This window comes from Oryzias latipes, chromosome 11, assembly GCF_053564925.1.
Source record: "Oryzias latipes strain Hd-rR chromosome 11, Olatipes_Hd-rR_3.1".
Lineage (NCBI taxonomy): Eukaryota > Metazoa > Chordata > Actinopteri > Beloniformes > Adrianichthyidae > Oryzias > Oryzias latipes.
The window spans coordinates 28,232,824-28,255,876 of NC_136247.1; the positions used below are offsets into that span (position 1 = coordinate 28,232,824).

At 42.7% G+C, this 23,053-nt stretch overlaps 2 protein-coding genes across 9 annotated transcripts in view; one reads left to right on the forward strand and one right to left on the reverse strand.

The window, feature by feature from the left end:
- The first annotated feature begins 905 nt into the window (after window positions 1-905).
- LOC105357580 (asialoglycoprotein receptor 1) lies at window positions 906-22,266 on the forward strand. 4 transcript variants are annotated; one of them, XM_023959733.2, is made up of 12 exons: window positions 909-1,189; window positions 2,234-2,347; window positions 7,207-7,269; window positions 8,568-8,630; window positions 9,584-9,649; window positions 16,252-16,314; window positions 16,755-16,823; window positions 18,053-18,106; window positions 18,242-18,393; window positions 18,861-18,973; window positions 19,143-19,252; window positions 22,184-22,266. In XM_023959733.2, coding segments are annotated over exons 1-12 (1,032 nt in total). In that variant the 5' UTR covers window positions 909-1,026; the 3' UTR covers window positions 22,186-22,266. The 4 variants fall into 4 exon arrangements, with proteins under 4 accessions (XP_011491085.1, XP_023815501.1, XP_023815499.1 ...); XM_023959731.2 differs by lacking the exon at window positions 22,184-22,266 and having other exon boundaries at window positions 19,143-21,077; XM_011492783.4 differs by lacking the exons at window positions 18,861-18,973; window positions 19,143-19,252; window positions 22,184-22,266 and adding an exon at window positions 18,533-18,852 and having other exon boundaries at window positions 906-1,189.
- Window positions 22,239-23,053, reverse strand: part of LOC110015840 (CD209 antigen-like protein D) — a 59,303-nt gene continuing 58,488 nt past the window's right edge. For 2 of the 5 annotated variants that reach the window (XM_023959753.2, XM_023959752.2), the window contains exons 3-4: window positions 22,555-22,638; window positions 22,239-22,471 (exon numbers count right to left, since the gene is read on the reverse strand). In XM_023959753.2, coding sequence (XP_023815521.1) covers window positions 22,356-22,471; window positions 22,555-22,638 — 200 coding nt within the window. In that variant the 3' untranslated portion in view covers window positions 22,239-22,355. Of the gene's footprint in view, window positions 22,472-22,554; window positions 22,683-23,053 lie in introns of all 5 variants that reach the window. The other 3 variants (XR_013658968.1, XM_023959755.2, XM_023959756.2) reach the window with 2 other exon arrangements.

Here is a 23,053-nt window from a genome sequence, read left to right on the forward strand (position 1 = left end):
GAGAAAGAGGCAGAGAAAGAGGCATTGTTTGGTCTTTCTCAGAAACAGAAGGAATGGATCTAGAAATGACCAAACTGTTAAAAGCACATTTCATTAGAAACCATTTCCTGTTAGAGTCCAACTGAAGAGATGGAAAAAACTGAACACAACTTCCCTAAAGTAGTAGATCGCAGACGTTCATTATAAATCATTACTTCTAGGAAGAAGAAAAAAATATTTTTGTTCAAGGTTATATTTTGGTGGATTTTTCCAATCTATGCAGTTTTGCTGAAATGGTTTTTACCAACAGTGGAGGAAATAAGTATTTGATTCTGTGCTGATTGTGTAGATTTGTCCATTTTAGAGGTTGATTTAGTCATTTAGTGAACTTATAGTACTGTTTACTTGAAGTCGCTCCAACATGATATAAATCATCTGCAACAACTAAAATCTCTGCTGTCCTTTGTAGTTCATGCTAGCATCCTTAAAGTAAATGAAGCATAAAGAAGCTTTAACAGAATAAACAGCTGCACTTGAGCCTGACTGTTTCAGACACTGAGAGACTACAATCCATGTGTTTGTGTGTCTGAATGTGGAAATAAGGATTTTATAAGTGAGCTACGTATCAACAGTGTTGGTGCTGAGAGGCAAGAGTGCTAACCACTACACCACAGTGCAGCTACCTGTGAAATATGAAGAACTAAAGTACGTTTAGTTTATTTTAGAAAATTAGAAAACAAGAAAAAGTAACATTTCCTGTGCACACAGCAAGAGATTGTTTAATACTTTGCTTTTGTAAAAACACATTTATTCTTATTTAGGAGTTTTTCATGCAATTTAATAGAAAACCAGAAAAACTAATAGAAAACTGGAGGTGTAGTGTTTTTAGACTTCAGTGCTGCTACTTCCTCGAAGTATGTTTACAGTTAAACAGGAAATCCTGTCTTCAGCTCAAATGCAGAAAATGTTTCACTTTCTGCAACATCTTCAGTCCACCTCTGAGTGATAACACAGCTGCAGCACCTCTTCTACTGCATCAGCCTTAAGATGGCCTCAGATATTTATGCCAAACCAGATTTCTCCAAGAAGGTCAGATACAACAGAAAGCAGCTAGAAGACACATCAGACTGGGAGGACTGTGAGGTGGAAATCTACCACGATGCATATGAATCTTTGGAGGACACCACCGGGGTTCAGTCACCAGAACAAGGTAAGAATGTATGGAAGCGATTGTGTAGCATAAATAAAAAGTAAAGTCAAAACCAGAAATGCTTTTTAATTTTCAAAATGTAGCTGCATCAAATGACTCAAAATTCAAATGAAAAAGCAATATTTCAAAATGCTTTCATTTTATACTTAAAACCGCTTATTCTGTGTCATAATTAAAACGAAAATGCAAAGAGGGGATTGCATTTGCATTTTCACATCCACCCTGCCAACATTGTATCAATAATCATTTAGAAAAAGCATTTCCAGCGAGGAGGCGGGGCGATGACGTTACTGCTTTCTCCGTGTGTCCGGCCGCTGAAGTTGGCTTCCAATTCATAGCTTTTGATTCACGAGGTCACTAAAGGAACATTCCACTGCATTTTTCGCATTAAGATTCAGGAATCCAGGTTTGAGCAGTCCAGGTCCAGCGGTTTGTGAACAGGACCCGGTTTTTGTGTGATCTTAATGCGAAAAATGCAGCGGAGTGTCCCTTTAGTGACCTCGCGAATCAAAAGCTATGAATCGCAAGCCAACTTCAGTGTCGTCTGACCACACCGATTTAAAAACATATGATCAAGCAGAGCAGGCCCTTAATAATAAACATAACTGTAATAAAAGCACATTATGAAGAATCATTTAACTGAAAAACCATCATGATCCTTTGAAGAATTTAAAATGATCATTTTATGAAGCTCAACAGTCCTGCAACGTTTAAAGAAATTGAGCTTTTTGCCATTAAGAGATCCTGACAGAATGATTTCTTATCAAATAACATGCAAATTTAAAAGCAAATTCTGTCTTTTAAAGGCTGTGGTCTTAAACTTTTGATCATTTAAATCTGCAACTAGAAATATGTCTTCTATAGCTCCTCTTTCTTTTATACATTTTGAAGCTCGATCTAGAACCTTGTTAAGGTTCAGCTGTGATAAATGAGCATTTTTGCATTTTCTTAACTGGTCTTTAGATTTTGATCATGAGTTTTTGATCATAGAACAATGGATTCTTCTCTGGAAGACAAAATCCCTTTTTATTTTTTCTCTCATAGCTCCACAAACAGAGACGTGTCCTAAAGTCCAGAAAAGGTTCTGCAGAGGTGAACAATGGCGTCTGTTGGTGCTGTGTACAGTCCTGTCAGCTGGGATCATCATTCTATCCTCATGTAAGATGAAATCTAACACCTCAACATCATAGTTTAGTTAAAAACTTCAAACTAGCTGTCATGATCTCGCAAGGATGAGGAACCCAGATGCTGCAACCCAGAATGAAGAGAGGTAAGGGGATGCTGAGAAAGGATTTATTATGTTCTCCAGAGGTGAAGATGGTTGATTGAAGTGAGTCTAGACTAGACGTGGCTGTGGCGTGGCTGGAGGGTTCTTGAAGCGGTTAGCGGGTGCCGAGGGTTTCTGATCTCCTGAACCGTAGAATGAAAGGTTCGCGTTGCCGTCACTCGTGAGTGGTTGGATCCTGAGACAGGGAAACTAAAAATTAGTAGGAGCCAGAGACTTAGAACAAAGCAGTAACGAAGCATAGAACCAGAACAGTCACCATAAGGGGTAACAAACTGGCGTCGGGTAGTGGCGTGGGACCTCCTTTTGAAGCTGCAGCAGAGATGAGGAGAGTGATGGCAGCTGGTGGCAATCAGGAACATCAGAGTCAAGCTGGAGGGGGGAGGAGACTGCCGGGGAGAGAAGACTGCCAGGCACCATGACAGTACCCCCCCCTCAACGACCGCCTCCAGGCGGTCCAGGATGCCGATCCGCGTGGGCCCGATAAAAGGTAGAGATGAGGGCAGGGTCCAGGATCAGGGAACGGGAGATCCAAGAGCGTTCCTCAGGACCGCAGCCCTCCCAATCCACGAGGAACTGGTGGCCGCGACCCCGGCTGCGGACGTCCAAAATCCGGCTGACTGTATAATCTGGGGCACCGTTGATGAGCCGGGGGGGTGGAGGGGAAGCAGACGGTGGGCAAAGCGCGCTGTCAACAACAGGCTTGATTTGGGAGATATGAAATGTAGGATGGACCTTGAGGGCTGCCGGGAGCTGGAGACAGACATAGGTGGGATTGATGATCTTATCCACCATGTAAGGACCAATGAAGTGGGGAGTGAGCTTGCGGGAGGTGGCCTGGATGGGAATATTGCGTGACGATAACCAGACTTTCTGACCAGGATAATAAGTAGGACCCACCACTCGATGACGATTTGCCGTACGGCAGTTGTTCTCCCTAGTGCGGAGCAGAGCTGCCTTGGTCTGGTGCCAGATGCTCTGGCAATGGCGGAGGTGGTCCTGAACCGAGGGGACAGCAAGGTCCAGCTCGTGGGAAGGGAACAGCGGTGGCGAAAATCCCAAAGCTGCCTCGAACGGGCACAAGCCTGTGGCAGAAGAGGGGTGGGTATTGTGCATGTATTCCGCCCAAACCAGATACCTGGACCAGTTGGAGGAGTTCCAGTCAGCGAGGCAACGTAGTGATGTTTCCAGCTCTTGATTAGTTCTTTCAGCCTGCCCACTAGACTGGGGGTGATAACCTGGGGTCAGGCTGACCGTGGCCCCTAATGCACCACAGAATGCCCGCCAAACTTGGGAGACAAACTGGGTCCCTGGTCCGAGACTATGTCCATAGGGATTCCATGGTGACGAAATACTTGCTGGATTAGGAGCTCCGTGGTTTCGCTGGCAGTGGGCAACTGTGGGAGCGGGATAAAATGGACAAATTTAGAGAAACGGTCCATGACCATGAGGATTATGGTGTTACCCTTTGAAGGAGGGAGACCGGTAACTAAGTCCAGAGCGATGTGGGACCAGGGGCGGCTGGGAGTGGACAGCGAATGGAGGAAACCAGACGGTGGTGAGTTGGAGGTTTTGGAGCGAGCGCAGGTGGTACAGGTGGCTACATACTCCTTAACGTCCTTAGTCATGGATGGCCATAAAAACCACCGACGGAGGAGGCAGAGAGTCCTGGTGACCCTGCCGTGATAGGCATTACGTGAGGCGTGGGCCCATGTGATGGCATCGGACCTGAGGGATTGGGGTACATAAAGAGTTCCGTCAGGAGGTTCTGGGTGATCGGGTTCCTCACCTTGAGCTTGCATGACTTTATTTTTAATGTCCCAAGTGACGTTTCCAACGATGCAGGTTAGGGAGATGATGGTGGTCGTGGAGCTGTCCTGGTCTTCAGAGGAGCGGTATTTCTGTGAGAGGGCGTCAGGCTTAACGTTGAGGCTTCCTGGTCTGTATGTTATGGTAAAATTGAAACGATCAAAGAATAGGCACCAGTGGGCTTGACGGGAATTAAGTCTCTCGGCGGAGCGATGGTATGAAAGGTTCTTGTGATCTGTCCAAACAATAAACGGATGAACCGCACCCTCCAGCCAGTGGCGCCACTCTTCCAATGCTAATTTAATAGCGAGTAGTTCATGATTGCCCACATCATAGTTGCGCTCAGCTGGGGACAGCTTTTTAGAAAAGAAAGCACAGGGCTTTAGTTTGCCAGAGGCTTCTTCACGCTGAGATGATACTGCCCCGACCCCTGAGTCGGACGCTTCGACCTCGACCACGAATTGTCTAGCCGGGTCAGGTTGTATTAATATGGGTGCAGAAACTAAGAGGTTCTTGAGGGTATCAAAGGCTTTTTGGGCAGCATCGTTCCAATGATAGGCCCGAGCAGTGGAGGTGAGTTGCGTAAGGGGGGCCGCGATGGCGCTGTAATTTCTAATAAAATGCCTATAAAAATTGGCGAACCCTTAAAATTGCTGGAGTTTCTTACGCGTGGAAGGAGGTTCCCATTTGGAGACTGCCTCAATTTTAGCGGAATCGGGACGAATGCTACCTGCCTCGAAAATGTAGCCTAAGAAGGGGTTGAGCATGGAGTGAAACTGACATTTTTCGGCTTTGACAAAAAGCTTATTTTCGGACAACCATTGGAGTACCTGACGAACGTGGTCTTGATGCTGGTCAGGATGTTTGGAGTAGATAAGTATATCGTCCAGGTAAACAAAGACGAAGCGGTTGATGAAGTCCCGAAGGACGTCATTTACAAGGCGCTGGAACACGGCAGGAGCGTTGGTTAACCCGAAAGGCATGACGAGATTCTCATAGTGGTCTTTGACCCGAACGAGATGGTAAGCGTTACGTAGGTCAAGCTTAGAAAAGATGCGTGCTTCCTGAATGGAATCGAAGACTGAGCTGAGGAGCGGAAGGGAATAGTCATCTTTAACAGTGACCTGATCAAATTCTCGATAATCTATGCAAGGTCGGAGGGTTTTATCCTTCTTCTAGACAAAAAACCCCCCTTGCGCCGACAAGAGAAGATGAAGGACAAATGTGCCCAGACGAAAGCGCCTCTTGGATGTAACTCTCCATAGCTACTTTCTCGGGGCCTGAGAGATTGAACAGCCTTCCCTTAGGGAGAGGAGCACCGTCTAATAACGTGATAGAACAGTCATAAGGACGGTGGGGTGGTAAGGTGTCGGCTTTAGCTTTACTGAAGACGGTGCGTAGATCGTGGTAGCAGCTAGGCACGTTGGGCAGGTCAATCTCTTCCGGAGTCCTAACAGAGGCAGAGTGAACAGGCGGAACCGCGGATTGCAGACAATTAGCGAGGCAGAACTCGCTCCAACCGATAATATGCTGATGAACCCAATCGAATTGCGGGTTATGGCGCAGAGGCCAGGAAAACCCCAGAATGACCGGATTCTGAGGGGTCTCAGTAACGAAGAACTGGGCAAGCTCTCTATGATTGCCAGAGGAAACTAATAACACAGGCTTAGTGCGATGGGTAATAACTGAGAGATGCTGACCCCCCGGTCTTTAATGGCTTCATTTAAAGATTGATAGAATACCCCTCTCAGTGCTGGATCCGTCCAGCCTTGATCCACCACAAGGATTCCTAAGTCTACGACGTGGTCGCTCACTGACCGATTTCGCTGCTTAAGAGCAAGAAGCTTCCGTGAGGCTTCCTCCCGCTTACGAGGTTGGTCAAAAACCAGCCTGAATTCATTAATGAAGTGCTCGTATGTTAGGTGGGTGACAGGATTGGCGGGCAGGAAAGCCTGAGCCCACTGCAGCGCTTTATTGCGGAGTGAATTTATGATCAAGGTAATCTTGCTGAGGTCGGAGTCATAATACCTTGGAGCTTGCTGGACCAGGAGACTACATTGCAGCAGGAACCCCCCACAAGCTTCGACGTCCCCGAAGAATGGTTCCAGCTGTAAGCGATAGTTTTCAGGGTTTGGACCGGAAGCGGAAGTGGCGCTGAGGGGGTAGAAATTTGGGCTGTTAAGTTCATCAATAGTTGCGTTAGGCCGTCCAGATGTCGAAAAAGCTCCTGTGGGCAGAGGATACTTGCGACAGAGCGTCGGCTTGGCGGCCCTGGGCGATGCCTTGCTGGCTGACGGCAAAACGAAGTCCCTCTGGATCAGCTGGGTCCGGAACATGGCCAGTTTGTTCTATCATGATCTCGCAAGGATGAGGAACCCAGATGCTGCAATCCAGAAGGAAGACAGGTAAGGAGATGCTGAGAAAGGATTTATTATGTTCTCCAGAGGTGAAGATGGTTGATTGAAGTGGGTCTAGACTAGACGTGGCTGTGGCATGGCTGGGGGGTTCTTGAAGCTGTTAGCGGGTGCCGAGGGTTTCCGATCTCCTGAACCGTAGAATGAAAGGTCCATCATTCGTGAGTGGTTGGATCCTGAGACAGGGAACATAGAATTAGTAGGAGCCAGAGACTTAGAACAAAGTAGTAACGAAGCGTAGAACCAGAACAGTCACCATAAGGGGTAACAAACTGGCGTCGAGTAGTGGCGTTGGATCTCCTTTTGAAGCTGCAGCAGAGATGAGGAGAGTGATGGCAGCTGGTGGCAATCAGGAACATCAGAGTCGAGCTGGAAGGGGAGGAGTTTGCCAGGCACCATGACACTAGCAGCTCAGACTTTTATTTTACAAATTAAAAAGAATGCACAATGTACACTTAAATTGAATTAACTTTGTATGGTTTATTTCACCAAATAATGCAATTTTCCAGTCACGTGGGTCAACAATAACAATCTGCAGATGGAAGTGAAGGAGCAAAAGAATCACTCTGAAGGTGAGAAACATTAAAAACACCTAAACCATCCTTATTTTTATTATTTGATTTCATCTAATTTATTAAACTTTTTTTATTCCAATCAAACTGGTTTAAAAATATTTCTAACTGATAGAGACAGTAACGTTTAAAGGGATCCATTAACACACTGTCCTCTTGGTAACCCGTTTATAAAAAGCAGACTAACTTTTTTAACATACTTGTAAGTTTTCTGACATTTTAAAAATTAGCATCAATAGCCTGAAAATGATGAACTTACAAACTGGTAAACAGAGTCAAGGAAACTCAAAGGAAACTTATAAACAACAGTATTAACTGAGGCTTTGTATAGTCTTTATTTCCTTTTTTTAGGTGTATCGTCAAAAAAATCCAGCCGCATGTGTGACCAAAATAGTCACAGAGCCCTGTCCAGCATGAATTGGGGAACTTTCTGTCCAAATAATGCTGGTTTCACATTTATCATCTACTTTTGTCAATATTTATTTTAATCTTTCAGAGTGTCTGTAGTCAAAGCACGACTGCAAATGATCAGATTCATTCTGTTTAAGGAGCTGAAGAACAAACTAAGATGAGAATATTATAGAACCATCAACACCACAACACTGAACCCTTTTCCTTCATTTAAACTCTTGTTTTGAAGCTTTTTCCCAGCATAGATCCTCCTGAATGGACTACAGTTAAAGTTAGCTGATTTCCAGCATGTGGTGGAATTTATCCAGACTACTTAAGGTTGATATCCGGCTTAAGTCCAGCATGAAATACGGAGCAGACAAGATGCAGAATGCATTGAGAAAAGCCTGGATACAAATCTGCAGTGTTTTCAATGACTTTCCTGATACCTTCTGCAATACAAACGTCCTGTCTAACTTCATAATTTTTGAAAAGTCTCTTTTAGCTCAGACTTGAATTAATGCAATAAGATGAACTGCAACTGTGACTGTCAGAAGCAGAAGAATCTTCAAGCTGAGAGAAAATACTATTTCAGAGTTTTCAAGTTTTCTCTGGGAGTTTTCTGTTTTCTGATTCTGGCTGGACTCATGACTCGCTGTAAGAATTCAACATTTTATTTCTAACATCTAATATTTGTTTTTAGGTAATTCTATCTTTTTGTGGTTTTTAAATATATTTGTTTTTTCATGTCAGAAATCTTACACCTCAACATCATAATTCATTTAAAAGCTAGCAGCAGACTTTTATTTTCTAATTTAAGAATATGTTTTGTTGATGTTTATCCTCAAAGCACAATATAAACTTGAATTTAATTCAACTTTTTTTACCCAAATAATGCAAATTTCCAGACATGGTGGTTAACATTAACAATCTGCAGAGAGAAGTGAAGGAGCTAAAGATACACTTTGAAGGTGAGAAACATTAAAAACACCTAAACCATCTTTATTTCACCTCATTTACTCAACTTTTTGTAACTCATGCGAAATGGGTTAAACATGTTTTTACCCCAGTTAAGGCCAGTACACACCGGGACGAATATTCGCCAGGCGTTATTCGCCAGCGTTTTTCGCCACGTTTTTTGTGTTCACACCCAGGCGATTTTCGCTGACGATGAGCCGAGCGAACATGCAATTTCATTCCCTGACATTAGATGGCGCTTAATGTAAACAGAAATACTCCTGTACACAAGGTGGCGCTGCGCAACTTTACGCTTCTTAAAGTCGCTTTTCCCTCAGAAGAAGAGAGCAAGTATTTACACGCTTGTCAGAATCATACAAAGAAAACGTGAATATTTCAAGCACCAGTTGTTCCAACTGGTGCTTGGTTCGGGGATATTTTAGAATGTCCGTCATTATTTCTTCGCTGCTGTGTAGACGCTACTTGGCGTCTATCTTCTTCGCTGGTATGTGTGCTCAGCAAGGCAGTTTTGTGTTTGAGCGCCCCCAAGTTATGTTTTACTGTAACTTCAGAAGCTCCAGACACGTGTGCAAAAGCGCCATTCTCATTGGTCGAATAGATTTCGACGCGACGCGTCGAAAAAAAAAACGAACCCGAGGCGTTTTTTGTTTTTGACGCACTGACGCGTGGCGTTTTTTCGCGTCGGTGTGCACACTCTCATTGGTGCCCTTTGTTTAGTCACGAGGCGTTAAACGTCGGCGAAAATCGCCGGCGAAATTCGTCCCGGTGTGAACGGGCCTTTAAGCTTAAAAGCATACATTATTACATTTGTTCTTGTTAAGTCAGTTTTATTTAAGATACAGAAGAAAAAAAAACACTAACAGTAATTTTATTGTTACGATGACATCGTTTTATAAAAATCATAAAAGAACTTCTTTTGATTCATATCAAAGTGATTCTGTTACAGATCTTCTGTTATCTTTGGAAAACAGACTGAAAACCAGAAACAATCACCTGCAGACTGAACTTTCAGGTAAAATTTCTCCTTTTACAAATGTTGCATATTTGTACTGTCACTGACCGGCTTGATCTGGGAGACATGGAACAATGGATGAATCTTGAGGGCTGCAGGTAGTCGGAGCCAACCGCAGGTAGGGTTGATGATTTTCTCAATCTCATAAGGACCAATGAACCGGTGTGCAAGTGTGCGTGACGTGGACTGGATTGGAATGTTCATAGATGAGAGCCATACCTTTTGTCCAGGTTGGTATGTGGGTCCTACCACCCTGTGTCGATTGGCGACTCTACAATTGTTTTCCTTGGTTCTGAGGAGTGCGTCCCTGTTCTGCCAACAGATGCGCCTGCATCGGTGAAGGTGTTCTTGGACTGAGGGAACCGCCACATCGACTTCCTGGGATGGAAACAGCGGTGGTAGGTACCCAAGGCAGGCCTCAAATGGGGAGATTCCTGGTGGAAGAGGGAAGTGAGTTATGAGTATATTTAATCCAGACCAAGTCAGAAGACCAATCCCAAGCGTTCTGGGCAGCAACGCAACAGAAAGCAGCTTCCAACTCTTGGTTAGCCCGTTCTGCTTGCCCGATGGACTGAGGATGGTATTCTGAGGAAAGACTAGTGGTGGCCCCTAGGGCAACACAGAAGGCTTTCCAAACTTGGGAAATAAGTTGAGGACCTCTGTCGGAAACAATGTCAGTGGGGATTCCATGGTATCTGAATACATGCTGACCAGAATTTTAGCTGTTTCCAAAGCTGAGGGGAGTTGAGGAAGGGAAATGAAATGAGCAGATTTAGAGAACCGATTGATAACGGTGAAGATAACAGTATTGTCATAAGTATCTGGCAGACTGGTAACAAAATCCAAGGAAATGTGAGACCAAGGACTACTGAGGGTGGACAACGGATGGAGAAGGCCGGAAGGGGATGAGTTGGATGACTTGGATTGTGCACATGTGGAGCAGGCTCCGATGTACTGACAAACATCCTTCTCCATAGTAGGCCAGAAAAAACGACTACGTAGTAGAGCTAGGGTCCGGTGGATGCCAGCATGACAGGAAATCTTGGAGGAGTATCCCCAAGTGATGACGTCAGATCTAAGAGATGTGGGGACATACAAAGTTCCAGGGAGACAAGGCACATGATCAGGTTCCTCACCTTGTGCTTGCAGAACACGTGTCTCAATCTCCTAGGTGAGGTTCCTTACAATGCAGGTAGAGGGTAAAATTGTGGCATCCGTGTTATTGTTGGTAGAGCTGAATTTACGTGACAAGGCGTCGGGTTTGGTGTTACACCTTCCGGGTCGGTAAGTGATGGTGAAATCAAATCCGTCGCAAAATTAGCACTAACGGGCTTGACGAGAATTAAGCCTTTTAGCTGAATGTAAATAAGCCAGGTTTTTATGGTCAATCCAGACAGTGAATGGATGAGTTGCTCCCTCCAGCCAATGACACCACTGCTTCAGTGCAAGTTTAATGGCTAGCAGTTCTCTGTTTCCAATGTCATAGTTCTGTTAGCTGATGTTCAGTTTCTTGAAGAAAAAGGCGCAAGGTTTTAACTTTCCCGAAGTTGTCTCTTTTTAAGAGAGCACTGCCCCCACACCGGAATCAGAAGCATTGACCTAAACGATGAACTGACAGGAGGGATCAGGTTGAATTAATATGGGAGCAGAAACAAACAGTCTTCAGTTTGTCGAAGGCCTCTTGAGCCGCAGAGTCCCAGCAAAAGGATCTTAAAGGGGAGGGAAGTTTGGTTAGAGGGGCAGCGATCTGACTGTAGTTATGGATTAAGCACCGATAAAAATTGGCGAAACCCAGAAACTGTTGAAGTCTCTTTCTATTCTATTCTATTGCTTTAACAACAGGGCTGTTCTTCAAAAGTCGTTCCAGCACACGCCAAACATGAATTTTATGTTGGTCATGATCACGAGAATAAATAAGTATATCGTCAAGATATACAAAGACAAAGCGATTCACAAAGTCCCGGAGGACATAATTGACTAAATGCTGAAAGACTGCAGGGGCATTAGTTAAGCCAAACAGCATGACGAGATGCTCAAAATGCCCAAGGGGAGTGTTAAAAGCAGTTTTCCATTCATCACCTTCCTTGATGCGGATGAGGTGACACGCATTACATAAGTAGAGTTTGGAAAACACTCATGCCCCTTGGACGGAATCAAAAATAGAATTGAGGAGTGGTAAGGAATATTTATCTTTTACAGTGATCTGGTTGAGTTCTCTGTAGTCTACAGATTGGCGAATATGAACATTAGCAAGACCTTCCTGAATATATTTCTCCATCGACTCTTTTTCAGGTACAGATAGATTAAATAGTCTGCCCTTAGGTAAACTAGCCCCTGCAAGAAGGTTGATGGAACAGCCGTAGGGTCTATTGGGTGGTAATGAGTTAGCTTTGGTTTTACTAAATACGGCTTGGAGATCGTGATAGCAGGTGGGAACATTGGATAAGTCAACTTCTTCCTGGTGACAGGAAGTGGAAGCAACAGTGGGGACTGCAGACTGGAGACAATTAGCCATACAGAAATAACTCCATGTAGTGATTTGGCGTTGAGACCAATCTAATTGTGGATAATGCAACTTTAACAAGGGGAAACCTAAAACAATTGGAATCTGAGGAGTATTAGTGATAAGTAACTGTAGATGTTCATGGTGGTTACCAGAAGTGGTGAGGTGGATAGGTCTGGTGCGATGAGTGATCCGGGAAAGAAGTTGGCCTCCTAGTCCAGCAGCTTTAACGGGAGTGTCCAATAATTCCGTGGGTATGGATAATTGAGAGACCAGATCTTGATCGAATTAGGCTCTGCTCGGCGCCCGAATCAACCAGAGCTTGCAGTTCGTGAACTTCAGTCTGTAGATGTATTTTGACAGGTACAAAGATAAAATTCAACAGAGATGAATCATCTTCCTTACCCCCTGCGACCTGTCTTTTAGCAAGATTTTCTGTAGAAGACATTGCGGGACAAAGTGGTTCTTGTTTCCATTCTGATTTTCCTCCGGAGTCAACTTGGAGTGGCTGATTTGCAAGGGTTCTTCCCTGTCTTCCAAGAGGTGTCCTGTAGAATGATGTGGGTCTTTTCTGCTTGTCTGTCCTTTAGGCGAGCATCTGAACGAAGAGCTGCAGAAACCAAATCTTCGAAAGTCTGAGCCTCAGGTTGAGAGCAGAGATGATCTTTTATTGTTTCATTGAGAGACTGATAAAAAAATCCCCTTTAGAGCTTTCTCCTGCCACCCAGCTTCTACAGCCAAAATGCGGAAGTCAATGATCCAGGAATTTGTTGAATGATAACTGACAAAAATAGGATTAGAAGTTAAGTATGCCTGAGCCCATTGCACAGCTTTGTTGCGCACACTCAAAGAAATAACGCATTGGATGAACTCAATTTAATTGTGGGCAGGATTTCCATCCAATAAATATGAGCAACCCCACCTCAAAGAAAATTCTTCCATGTAACAAAATATAATTGAGTTAGTCCAACTCAATTTTATTAAGAAAGGCAAGGCAAAAAACCAAGCAACAGCAGTCTGTAGCCGGCCTCAAACACTGAACCTCTGTATGTGAAACCCACTAACTAATCCACTGAACTAACATTTTTGTGACAACTTACAGCCGCCGGTATAAACAAATAGATTCATTATTTCCATAAATGAGGCTTGTCGTGTATCATCTTATTGGGAGAAGCCGAGTTGAAACGATTTCATGCCACAGTACGTTTTTTATGTGGAAAATATGAACTAACGTTTTCTCTCTTTAAAAGTCGAAGGATTTGAAGGACCAAAAGTCATACCAGGCATTAGACGAAAGAGTTGAACATTTTAATAGATTAAAATAGGTGAAAAATTGTAGCCGTAAGACGGCAAAAAGAATGAATAAAGAAAAAAAGGAAAACAGCATTCAACAGCACGCCCCTTACTTGAACTTAATTATTTTGGATAACTGGAGTTATAGGGGAAAATATTAATACATTTTGTGTTAGGTCAATTAAATGTAGATACATTCTTTTAAAATCAATATTTTTTAAATAAAACAAACAGAATTTTATTGTGTTACATGAAAGAGGGGCTTCAATGTTTTTTTTTTGAGTGCAGGGAGTTTATGTAGCCCAGGTTACTAGAACTAGTGTGAGATGTTTTTTTTTTTTTTTTTTATCCTGTAGATGGCGCTGTAGGTTGAGAAGGACAGACGAACATGCGTGGAGGGATACGTCAGTTGTGAGATCTGTGAGCTGGACCTCAGACAGTTGAGAGAACGTGAGCAAGTTGTCCCCGTTCTTTTATGTTTTCTCTTGAAAGAAAGACGGCTATCTTTGAGATATTGCCTCCCAGATGACAAGTTTCTGTTTTGTTTCACATTCACAAAGGACTTGGTCAGGTTTTTTCATTGTGTGAATTCACCACCGTCGCGAATGCCAAGTTCCCACACCGCAGCAAATGAAGGAAGTATGGTGATGGCGAGCCACCCAACTGGAGTCTGAACGGAACCAACTTCAAAAGAGCCCTGGAACTTTGATTGCCTCAAAGGAGAAATTGAACATTGCGTTCAATCGTGGTAGGAGAGTGACTACCTTAATTCCACAGGTGCCTAGTCGCCGGGACCTAAAAGAACTGCTCAAGGACGGAACAGACTTATATTTCTTTTTTGAGATATTGTTTTGGTTAAGAGGACTTTATTTTTATTGCATTACTTTTTTGTGAACCAACCTGGTATATCAGGTTTAAAATTGAAACATTAAAGTTCATTTTACTAAAGAGTATTTTTCTGAAAACCTTGCAAGGTAAAATTTGACCAACCCCGGGGTTAACCAATTTTCTTTCTACACAAATTTTATTTGGGTTATCAGGTTTAATTGTTCATGTTCTGGAATTATTTGAAATTGTTTTTGTTAATTCCCATCCATTTATAAATAAGTTAAAAAATCATAATTGTGGTCTGTGGTTATTTATTTAATTTAGTCTTTTCAACTGCCCCTCTGAACCTAGAACTATTCTGGTCCAACGCAGCATTTGAGGTGCTACATTTACAATTCAAGTTATCTTGCTATGATCGGGCTGATACTATTTGGGTGCTTGTTGAAAAATTAGTTGGCATTGTAACAAAACTCCTAAAGAGTCTTTTACTTCCCCGTGGAAGGGTTCCGGTTGTAGGTGGAAATTCTCCGATGACTAGGCGGATGCGGTGGCCGCCATGTTTGCTGAGCACGGAAGTGGAGTGGTACTCTTGGGAGTTGTAGTCAAATGACTAGTTAGGTCCTTCAATGTCCGGGAGATGCTATCCATACGATGAAACAAATCCTGTTGAACAACCGACATCCGAGCTAAGGCATTGGCATGTAAATTCAGGAAAGCTTCCTGCTGTGAAACCGTGATGTAAAGATCTCTTGGATCAGCTGGGTCTGAGTGTGGCCAGTTCGTTCTGTCATGATTAGCTCATGATTAGCTGTGCCGAGAACAGACCCAAGCGCTGGAACCCGAAATGATCAAACACCTGGCTTAGACGTTAAGGGAGTTTAAATGAGTTCATGGACGTTGGCAAGCGGGTCGGTAGAGTCGTCACCAGCGAGGAGGCTTGGATCTTGGAGTGATGTGGACTGAAGGTGAACGGGGTTGCGGCAGAACTGGAGTTGATGCCATGGCTGGAGTTGTGGCAGGTAAGGCAGTCTTGAAGGTAAGGTACGTGGAACTGAACCCAGGTTGCCAAATGTGGAGGGCAGATCTCTGTGGGCGGATCAAGAGCTAGAGTTAGTCTTGAGCATGAACAAAACAGATTGAACGTTGATGCGACCATGTATGCACCATAGTGGGAAACGAACTGGCGATTAATACTATACCGGAGCCATCTTAAATACAGGTGCAGGTGATGAGGTGAAATGCCAACAGCTGGATCCAATCTGGACGAACGCAGAGAAGGGAGGGAGGAGGAGAGGACAACCGGAGGCACCATGACACATGGATCCTCCTGAATAGACTAGTTAAGTTAGCTGATTTCCAGCATGTGATGGAATTTCTCCAGACTACTTAAGGTTGATATCCGGCTTAAGTCCAGCATGAAATACGGAGCAGACAAGATGCAGAATGCATTTAGAAAAGCCTGGATACAAATCTGCAGTTGTTTAAATGACTTTCCTGACACTTTCTGCAATACAAACATCCTGTCTAACTTCATAATTTTCCAAAAGTCTCTTTTAGCTCAGACTTGAATTAATGCAATAAGATGAACTACAACTGTGACTGTCAGAAGCAGAAGAATCTTCAGGCTGAGAGAAGAAACTGTTTCAGAGTTTTCAAGTTTTTTGGGAGTTTTCTGTTTTCTGATTCTGGCTGGACTCATGACTCGCTGTAAAAATTGAACATTTTATTTTATAATATCTCATTCAGTTTTTAGGTAATTCTATCTTTTTGTGGTTTTTATATATATTTGTTTTTTTTCATGTCAGAAATGTAGCACCTCCACATCATAGTTCATTTAAAAACTTCAAACCGGTAGCAGACTTTTATTTTCCAATTTAAGAAGATGTTTTATTGATTTTTATCCTCAAAGCAAGCAAAGTAAACTTGAATTTAAATAAACTTGTTTTGGTTTATTTAACCAAAAAATGCAATTTTCCAGACATGGCGGTCAACATTAACAATCTGCAGAGAGAAGTGAAGGAGCTAAAGATACACTTTGAAGGTGAGAAAGATTAAAAACACCTAAACCATCTTTATTTCACCTCATTTACTCAATTTTTTGTAACACTTGCGAAATGGGTTAAACATGTTTCTACCCCAGTTAAGCTTAAAAGTGTGATGTACGGTGCTTGCTTGACTCCGATCACTAGGGGGAGTCTGTTTTGTATGGTTCGGGTTGCATGTACGTGGAAGAAGAGAACGAACATGGTGCAATAAACAGAGACACGTTCCGGATATACTGACCTCCACGTGTTGTGAATATCAGGTCCAACATCATTACAAAAAGGATACATTATTAAATTTGTTTTTTGTTAAGTCAGTTTTATTTTAGATACAGAAGAGAAAAAAACACTAACAGTAATGTTATTGTTACCATGACAACATCTTATAAAAATCATAAAATAAGTTATTTTGGTACATATCAAAGTGATTCTGTTACAGATCCTCTGGTGTCTTTGGAAAACAACAGACTGAAAACCAGAAACAATCACCTGCAGACTGAACTTTCAGGTAAAACTTCTCCATTTCCAAATGTTGCATATTTGTTCTTTGTTCATGTTTTCTAATTCAATTCAATTCAATTTTATTTGTATAGCCCAAAATCACAACAACAGTCGTCTCGATGAGCTTCGAAGTAAAACATGAACTCAAAAGGATCACGAATACAAAGAGTTCAATAGGAAAATACTAAAATGAACTAACAAACTGACTAAGCTATACTGGCATCCCTGCCCTTAGACCCCCCTTCGCGGTAAGGAAAAACTCCCAAAAAAAACGGATTCCGGAAAAAACGAAGAAACCTCAGGGGTGTCCACATGAAGGAGGGATCCTCCCCCAGGACGGACAGGCGATTTACCAGAATTCTTAGAGAAGAATTAACTTATCTAAATCTACAACTACATATATAAAGTCCAGCAGACGAGCTTCATCCAGCTGTGGTTGGGGGGACAGTCAAAGGCGCGAGTCGAGCCGGAGACAGGAACCACAGCCAGGTGTAGGAGCAGGAGCAGAGACGAGGTACTCGGTCAGGCACAGAGCAGAGACGAGCCAGAGATGAGCCATAGGCAGGATCCACAGCCAGGTGTAGGAGTGGAGCAAAGGCGAGGTAAACGGTCAGGAACTGGAGCACGGATGAGCCAACTGGAGTCTGGAAGCACTCCCACTCCCCAGAATGGATTGATGAAAGCCTGGATACAAATCTGCAGTTGTTTCAATGACTTTCTGATACCTTCCTGCCAATCAGGTCATCATTGGTTTGAATTTCTGAATGACTATTCATTGATTTTCCAGTTTTCTTCTAGAAGCACTGTTTTTTACTGATTTGTCTCCTCACATCATTTGAGGAAGCAGAAATTATACGACTTACCCGCATGGTAACCCAAAAGTGCTTAGAAATGAAATGGTAAAATAAAAACTGTTAGGGTCACCAGTTCCAATCAAGTTTTTTGAGTGATGTGGGGGTAATTCCAGTTCTGGTCCAGGACTTCTGGTTCTGGACGTTGATGTCTGCAGCCAGGTCCTCTTCACCATGACAGCAAAACCTGAGGGTCAGTGTTTTACCAAAGGACACTTGAACACATGTGCAGGCAGATTGGGAATCAAACCTGCCTAAACTGCTCCCCCTCTGCATCATGACCAACCCCCCCACTAAAGTGAAGATTGCTTGGTATCTGTTGAAGGCCATGTGATTGTTCATTTAAGTACAAATCAATAATAAATGGTCTTCTACTGTCTTTCAGGCATCAACAAAACTCTTTTGGATGAAATAAAACAGCTGAAAAATCAGATTGAAGGTGAGAAAAGACTGAAAACTAATGGATGATATCAGTTTGTTTGGATCATGTTTACCTTTGAACTGAACTGGAAAGTTTTAGTAGAAAATACAGATGAAACCAGAAAGTAAACCCTGCAGGATTTTTCTATATCAGTCTTCAAAGGTAATCGGTGTCCTGAAGGATGGAAGAGAATTGGATGCAATTGCTACTATAAATCTACTGAGGAGAAAGATTGGCATGACAGCAGGGATTTCTGTAAGGATGAAGGATCTGATCTGGTGGTGGTAAACAGCAAAGAGGAACAGGTGGGTGTGTTCACACTAGTTCCTTCCAGCTTCTTGTGTCTTGGATTCTCCACCTGTATGTGTGCTGATGTTGTCTGGATGCTGATGGATTCCAGCTGAAATTCTCCTCAACAACTCAGATTTCATGTTTGTCTTTCAGCAACATTTCAAAGAAACGTTGTGATGGAACACAGAAACTCTTTTTCCCACTTCTAATGTCTTCAATTCCAAATAGGCTAAACTGGGATTCAGTAGAAATGGACTGTTGGCCCTGAAGACAAAACAAGAAGCAAAAACTAAATGAACAGAAATCTGCATCAAAGAAAGTCAGATTTTGTTCCTCAGATGAACTTTCTCTCAGTTTTTAGGACAATTATCCAGAACAGATGAATCCTAAAGACCAGACATTTTTTTACTGGACATTTAGTTTGAAAGGAAACCAAGATGGAGAGAATGTATTAAGAAAGAAATTTTCTTTTCTTTACTAGGAGTTTGTTTCTGCATTGAATCAGAAAGCAGAATCCTGGATCGGTCTGTTTGCTGAAGAGTCATCAGATAATTATGAATGGAAATGGGTGGATGGATCACCACTGACAGAAACGTAAGACTTTGTTTCTTTTACAACGTTACTAAATTCATTCTTTATGACTGAGCCTGATTGTAAATGTGTGAAATCCTTAAAAAAATACAGAAAATGTTTGTAACATCATAATTCAGACCAGATTATGAACTGAATTTAGACTAGAGGTAAACAGAATGTTTTATCACAGGTTCTGGGATGAGAAGTCTTCAAAAGATGCAAAATCCAACAATGCAGTGTTCTTAAGTGCTGACGGGAAATGGAAACAACAAAACAGAGGAAACAACAAAAACTGGATCTGTGAGAAAAACATTTCTAAATCTTTCTGTTTCTGATCTGTGCATTGATTTAACTGTTTAGTAATGTAACTACAAACATGTTTTATCTTTTCTATTTCTTTTTGTTGACTTCTCCAAAATAGTGCTTAAAGGAAGGTTGTATTTTAGTTTCTGGTGAATTGTTCAGAGAAATGAAGGTGTCATCTATCAACAACTTCATCACATTTAAATATCAGTTAAAATGACTCAGATAAACAGGAAACTGTAATAAATGACATGAAAACGAGCCAACTTAGAGCAGCAGTTCAGACTCAGGTTTGGTCTGTAGAAAATAACAAACAGCTTCTATCTAGTTCAAGTTCATAAAAGAAGATAAAATTGATAAATAAATAAAAAACATATAAATAAATAACTGAATAAATAAATAAATAAATAAAGGTAATAAAGCATTAGCTAAAAGCCAGGTTAAAGAGATGGGTCTTGAGCCTTTTCTTAAAAGCATCAATGCTCTCTGCGGCTCTCAGGTCCTCTGGCAGACTGTTCCATAAACGGGGGCCATAGTGCTGAAACGCAGCTTCTCCATAGGTTTTAGTTTTTACAAACAGAATGGTTAACAGACCAGGCCAGGCCAGAGGATCTCAGGCTCCGCGAGGGTTCATACTTTACTAAAAGATCTGATAAATAAGAAGGCGCAAGACCATTAAGACATTTAAAAACTGTTAAAAGTATCTTAAAATCAATCCTGAAGCATATGGGGAGCCAATGCAGGGATTTTAAAATTGGGGTGATGTGAGCCCGCCTCCTGGTCTTTGTAAGAACTTGTGCAGCAGAGTTCTGGAGAAGCTGAAAGTTCCTAATGTTTGTTTTTGGAAGACCAGCAAGCAGGGCGTTACAATAATCAACATTAATTATAATAAAAGCATGCATTAGCATCTCCATATTAGCAAGAGAGAGTAGGGGGCGGACTCTAGCCAGATTTCTAATAAGTAATAAAAACCAGTTTCAACCACCTGTTTTATATGTGGGATAAAAGTCAGCTTAGAGTCAAAGATAACACCCAGGTTTCTGAATGTTTCTGAATGACTTAATGAAAGTTCCTGTAGCTTCAGAAACTGTTTCTCTCTCTTAGCTTGAAAATGTTCTTAGCTTTCAGTCCCTGAAAGGCCAAGAATTTTAAGTCTGTTTACAAAGATCAGGTGATCAACAGAATCAAAAGCTGCACTTAGATCTAGTAGAACTAGTACTGAGATCTGACCTGAATCCAAGGCACATCTGACATCATTAACGATTGTTAACATGGCTGTCTCTGTTCTGTGGTTCGTTCTAAAGCCAGACTGGTTTATCTCAAAAATGTTGTTTTGTAAGAGAAACTCATTCAGCTGAATAAAAACAAGTTTTTCTAAAATCTTGCTTAAAAATGGCAAATTGGACACAGGTCTGTAGTTATTAAAAACTGAAGGGTCAGAATTGGTTTCTGTAGTAACGGTTTATCCACTGAAGTTTTAAAGGCAGCAGGAAAAATGTGGAGCAACTGGATCAAGACTGGATTTAAATTTACTATTAAAACTTTCAACAAGTAGATCACAGGAGGCTGGTAAGACAGGTGGAGAGTTGGAGCGAACAGATGTAATAAATGTTTCCACCACTTCAGGAGTCAAGTAGTGTTTCTTCACCGTTCTCACAGAGGTCTCCTGTTTTATAAAACCAGTGATGTTAAAAAGCACACAGTAATGGTCAGAGACAGCCAGGTCCACAACAGTGGACACACTGGTAGGTAAACCATGACTGATGACGAGGTCAAGAGTGCGCCCCCTGTGGTGAGTCGCTGCATGACGTGTTCAAAATCAAGAGAGGAGAACAAGTCCAAGAACTGAGAGGTGCAATAGTCTGACTTCCTGTCTATATGCAGGTTAAAATCATGTTAAAGGAAGTGTGGACAGATGCTAGAAATTTAGAAAAGTCCTCAATAAAAACAGAGCTTGGTTTGGGTGGTCTGTATACTGTGATGCAGAAAACTGCCTTTTACTTCCACCCGTTTCATATTTGAAACAAAGGCGTGATGTTCAAAGCTTTGCTGCAAAGGAGTTGGACATTATAGATGCAGTACCCCCACCCTTTCTGCCCTCCCTGGTTGAAAAAAATGAACTAAAATTGGGTGGAGAGGCCTCTGTGAGAACAGTAGATGCATCCGTGCTCATTTAAAAAGAGACCATCAATATTATAATCTTGGATAAAATCATTTATGGTAAATGTTTTGTTGTACAAAGATCGAACGTTAAAAAGTGCCATGTTAAAAGGGGGGGGGGGGGGGGGGGGGGTTGTGGAAGCTGCCTCCTCAGGTTTTTGTGTTTCCTTTAGAGGACGAAGCCAGATAATATTTGCTTTTCTCCCTGCACTTCCCCTCATGGAAGACCTGTCTGTAATAATGGTCTTAATGGGATAGACTGGGGGGGCAGCAGGTTGTGGAAAGGAATCACTGTTGATAGTTGAAGCCGTTTCTTGGATAATGTGGGGGGGGTGATCCCACATCCAGTCAGTCACTTCCACAGACCGATGTCTGGACAGATTAAGAGGAGGTTTGGACTGGTGGGGGCATGATGGGGGCCGGTGATGTCTGGACAGAGTGTCTGATGTTTGCAGCTAAAATATTGCTGCCCAGTGGACTGGGGTGAATCACATCAGTTTTATAAAATGAGGGTCTGTTCCAGAAAAGATTAAAATTGTCAATAAAAACAAACTTATTCGGGCTGGAAGCAGACTGGAGCCAGGAGCTCAGGCTCAGCAGCCTGCTTAAGCAGCCCTGGCTGCGGGAGAGGGAGGGTAGGGGTTCAGAGATAAAAACAGTCAAGTCAAGATGCAACACTTTTTCTGTTTTTAGTCTTTAGGTGAGAACAGGAAACTCATGTACAGCCAGAAAAGAAGAAATACATAAATGAAATTGTCATGGCTACAGAACACTTTTCGACCCAGACGCTGGAACCCAGAAGAAACACAGAGGAGGACGAGCGTGGCAGGAAAGGTGTTTTAATTAACAGGTAGGTGAGAGATCGAGAGCAGGATCTTGAGTTCCCAACGAACGAAAAGAGCAAACTTCGGTGGCGTCACTGTTGGATTCTTCAGCAGGCCTACGGAAGGAGTCGACGTTGGAGGAGCAGAGGCTCGAGGTGTGACCAGCAGGAAAAGACAGAGGGAGAGCTCTGGACTGAGGCTGATTCTGGCAACCACTGGTGGACATGGATTCCTGGAGGTAAATAGAGACAGAAGTTAGGCGCAGGCTTGACGTAACAAGGTAACATGAACGAGACGTGATGACCAGCTATGCACCATCAGGGGCAACGGACTGGCGAAGAATGATGATCCTGGAAGTCCTTATGAAGGCGGATGAGGCGATGAGGCAAGTGGTCGCAGCTGGGATGAATCAGGAGCCAAGCGGAGAGGAGAGGGGGAGGAGTCTGTCAGAGGCACCATATCAGAAATGTCCTAAACTAAATTTATTAACACCCAAGTGTACCCTTACACAATTCACATTTATTTTCAGAAATATTCTGCATCAGAAAGGAGGAAGACAGAGTGAAGACACACAGGACATTCACTGTCCAGACTGTTTGAACCTCTGGTCCAGTGGAACCAAACAGCCTGGATGGAATATGAATGTGTAGGGGAGGTGTACAGCAGGGGGGTCAAACTCCAGGCCTGGAAGTATGGCTTCCTCCTGGTTTTTTAGAAATACTGCCTCATCTACTTCTAAAGAGCCTAACCCTGTGTCCAAATTACCACCCTAACCCCTATGTAGTGCACTATATAGTGCGGTCGCCATTTTGTA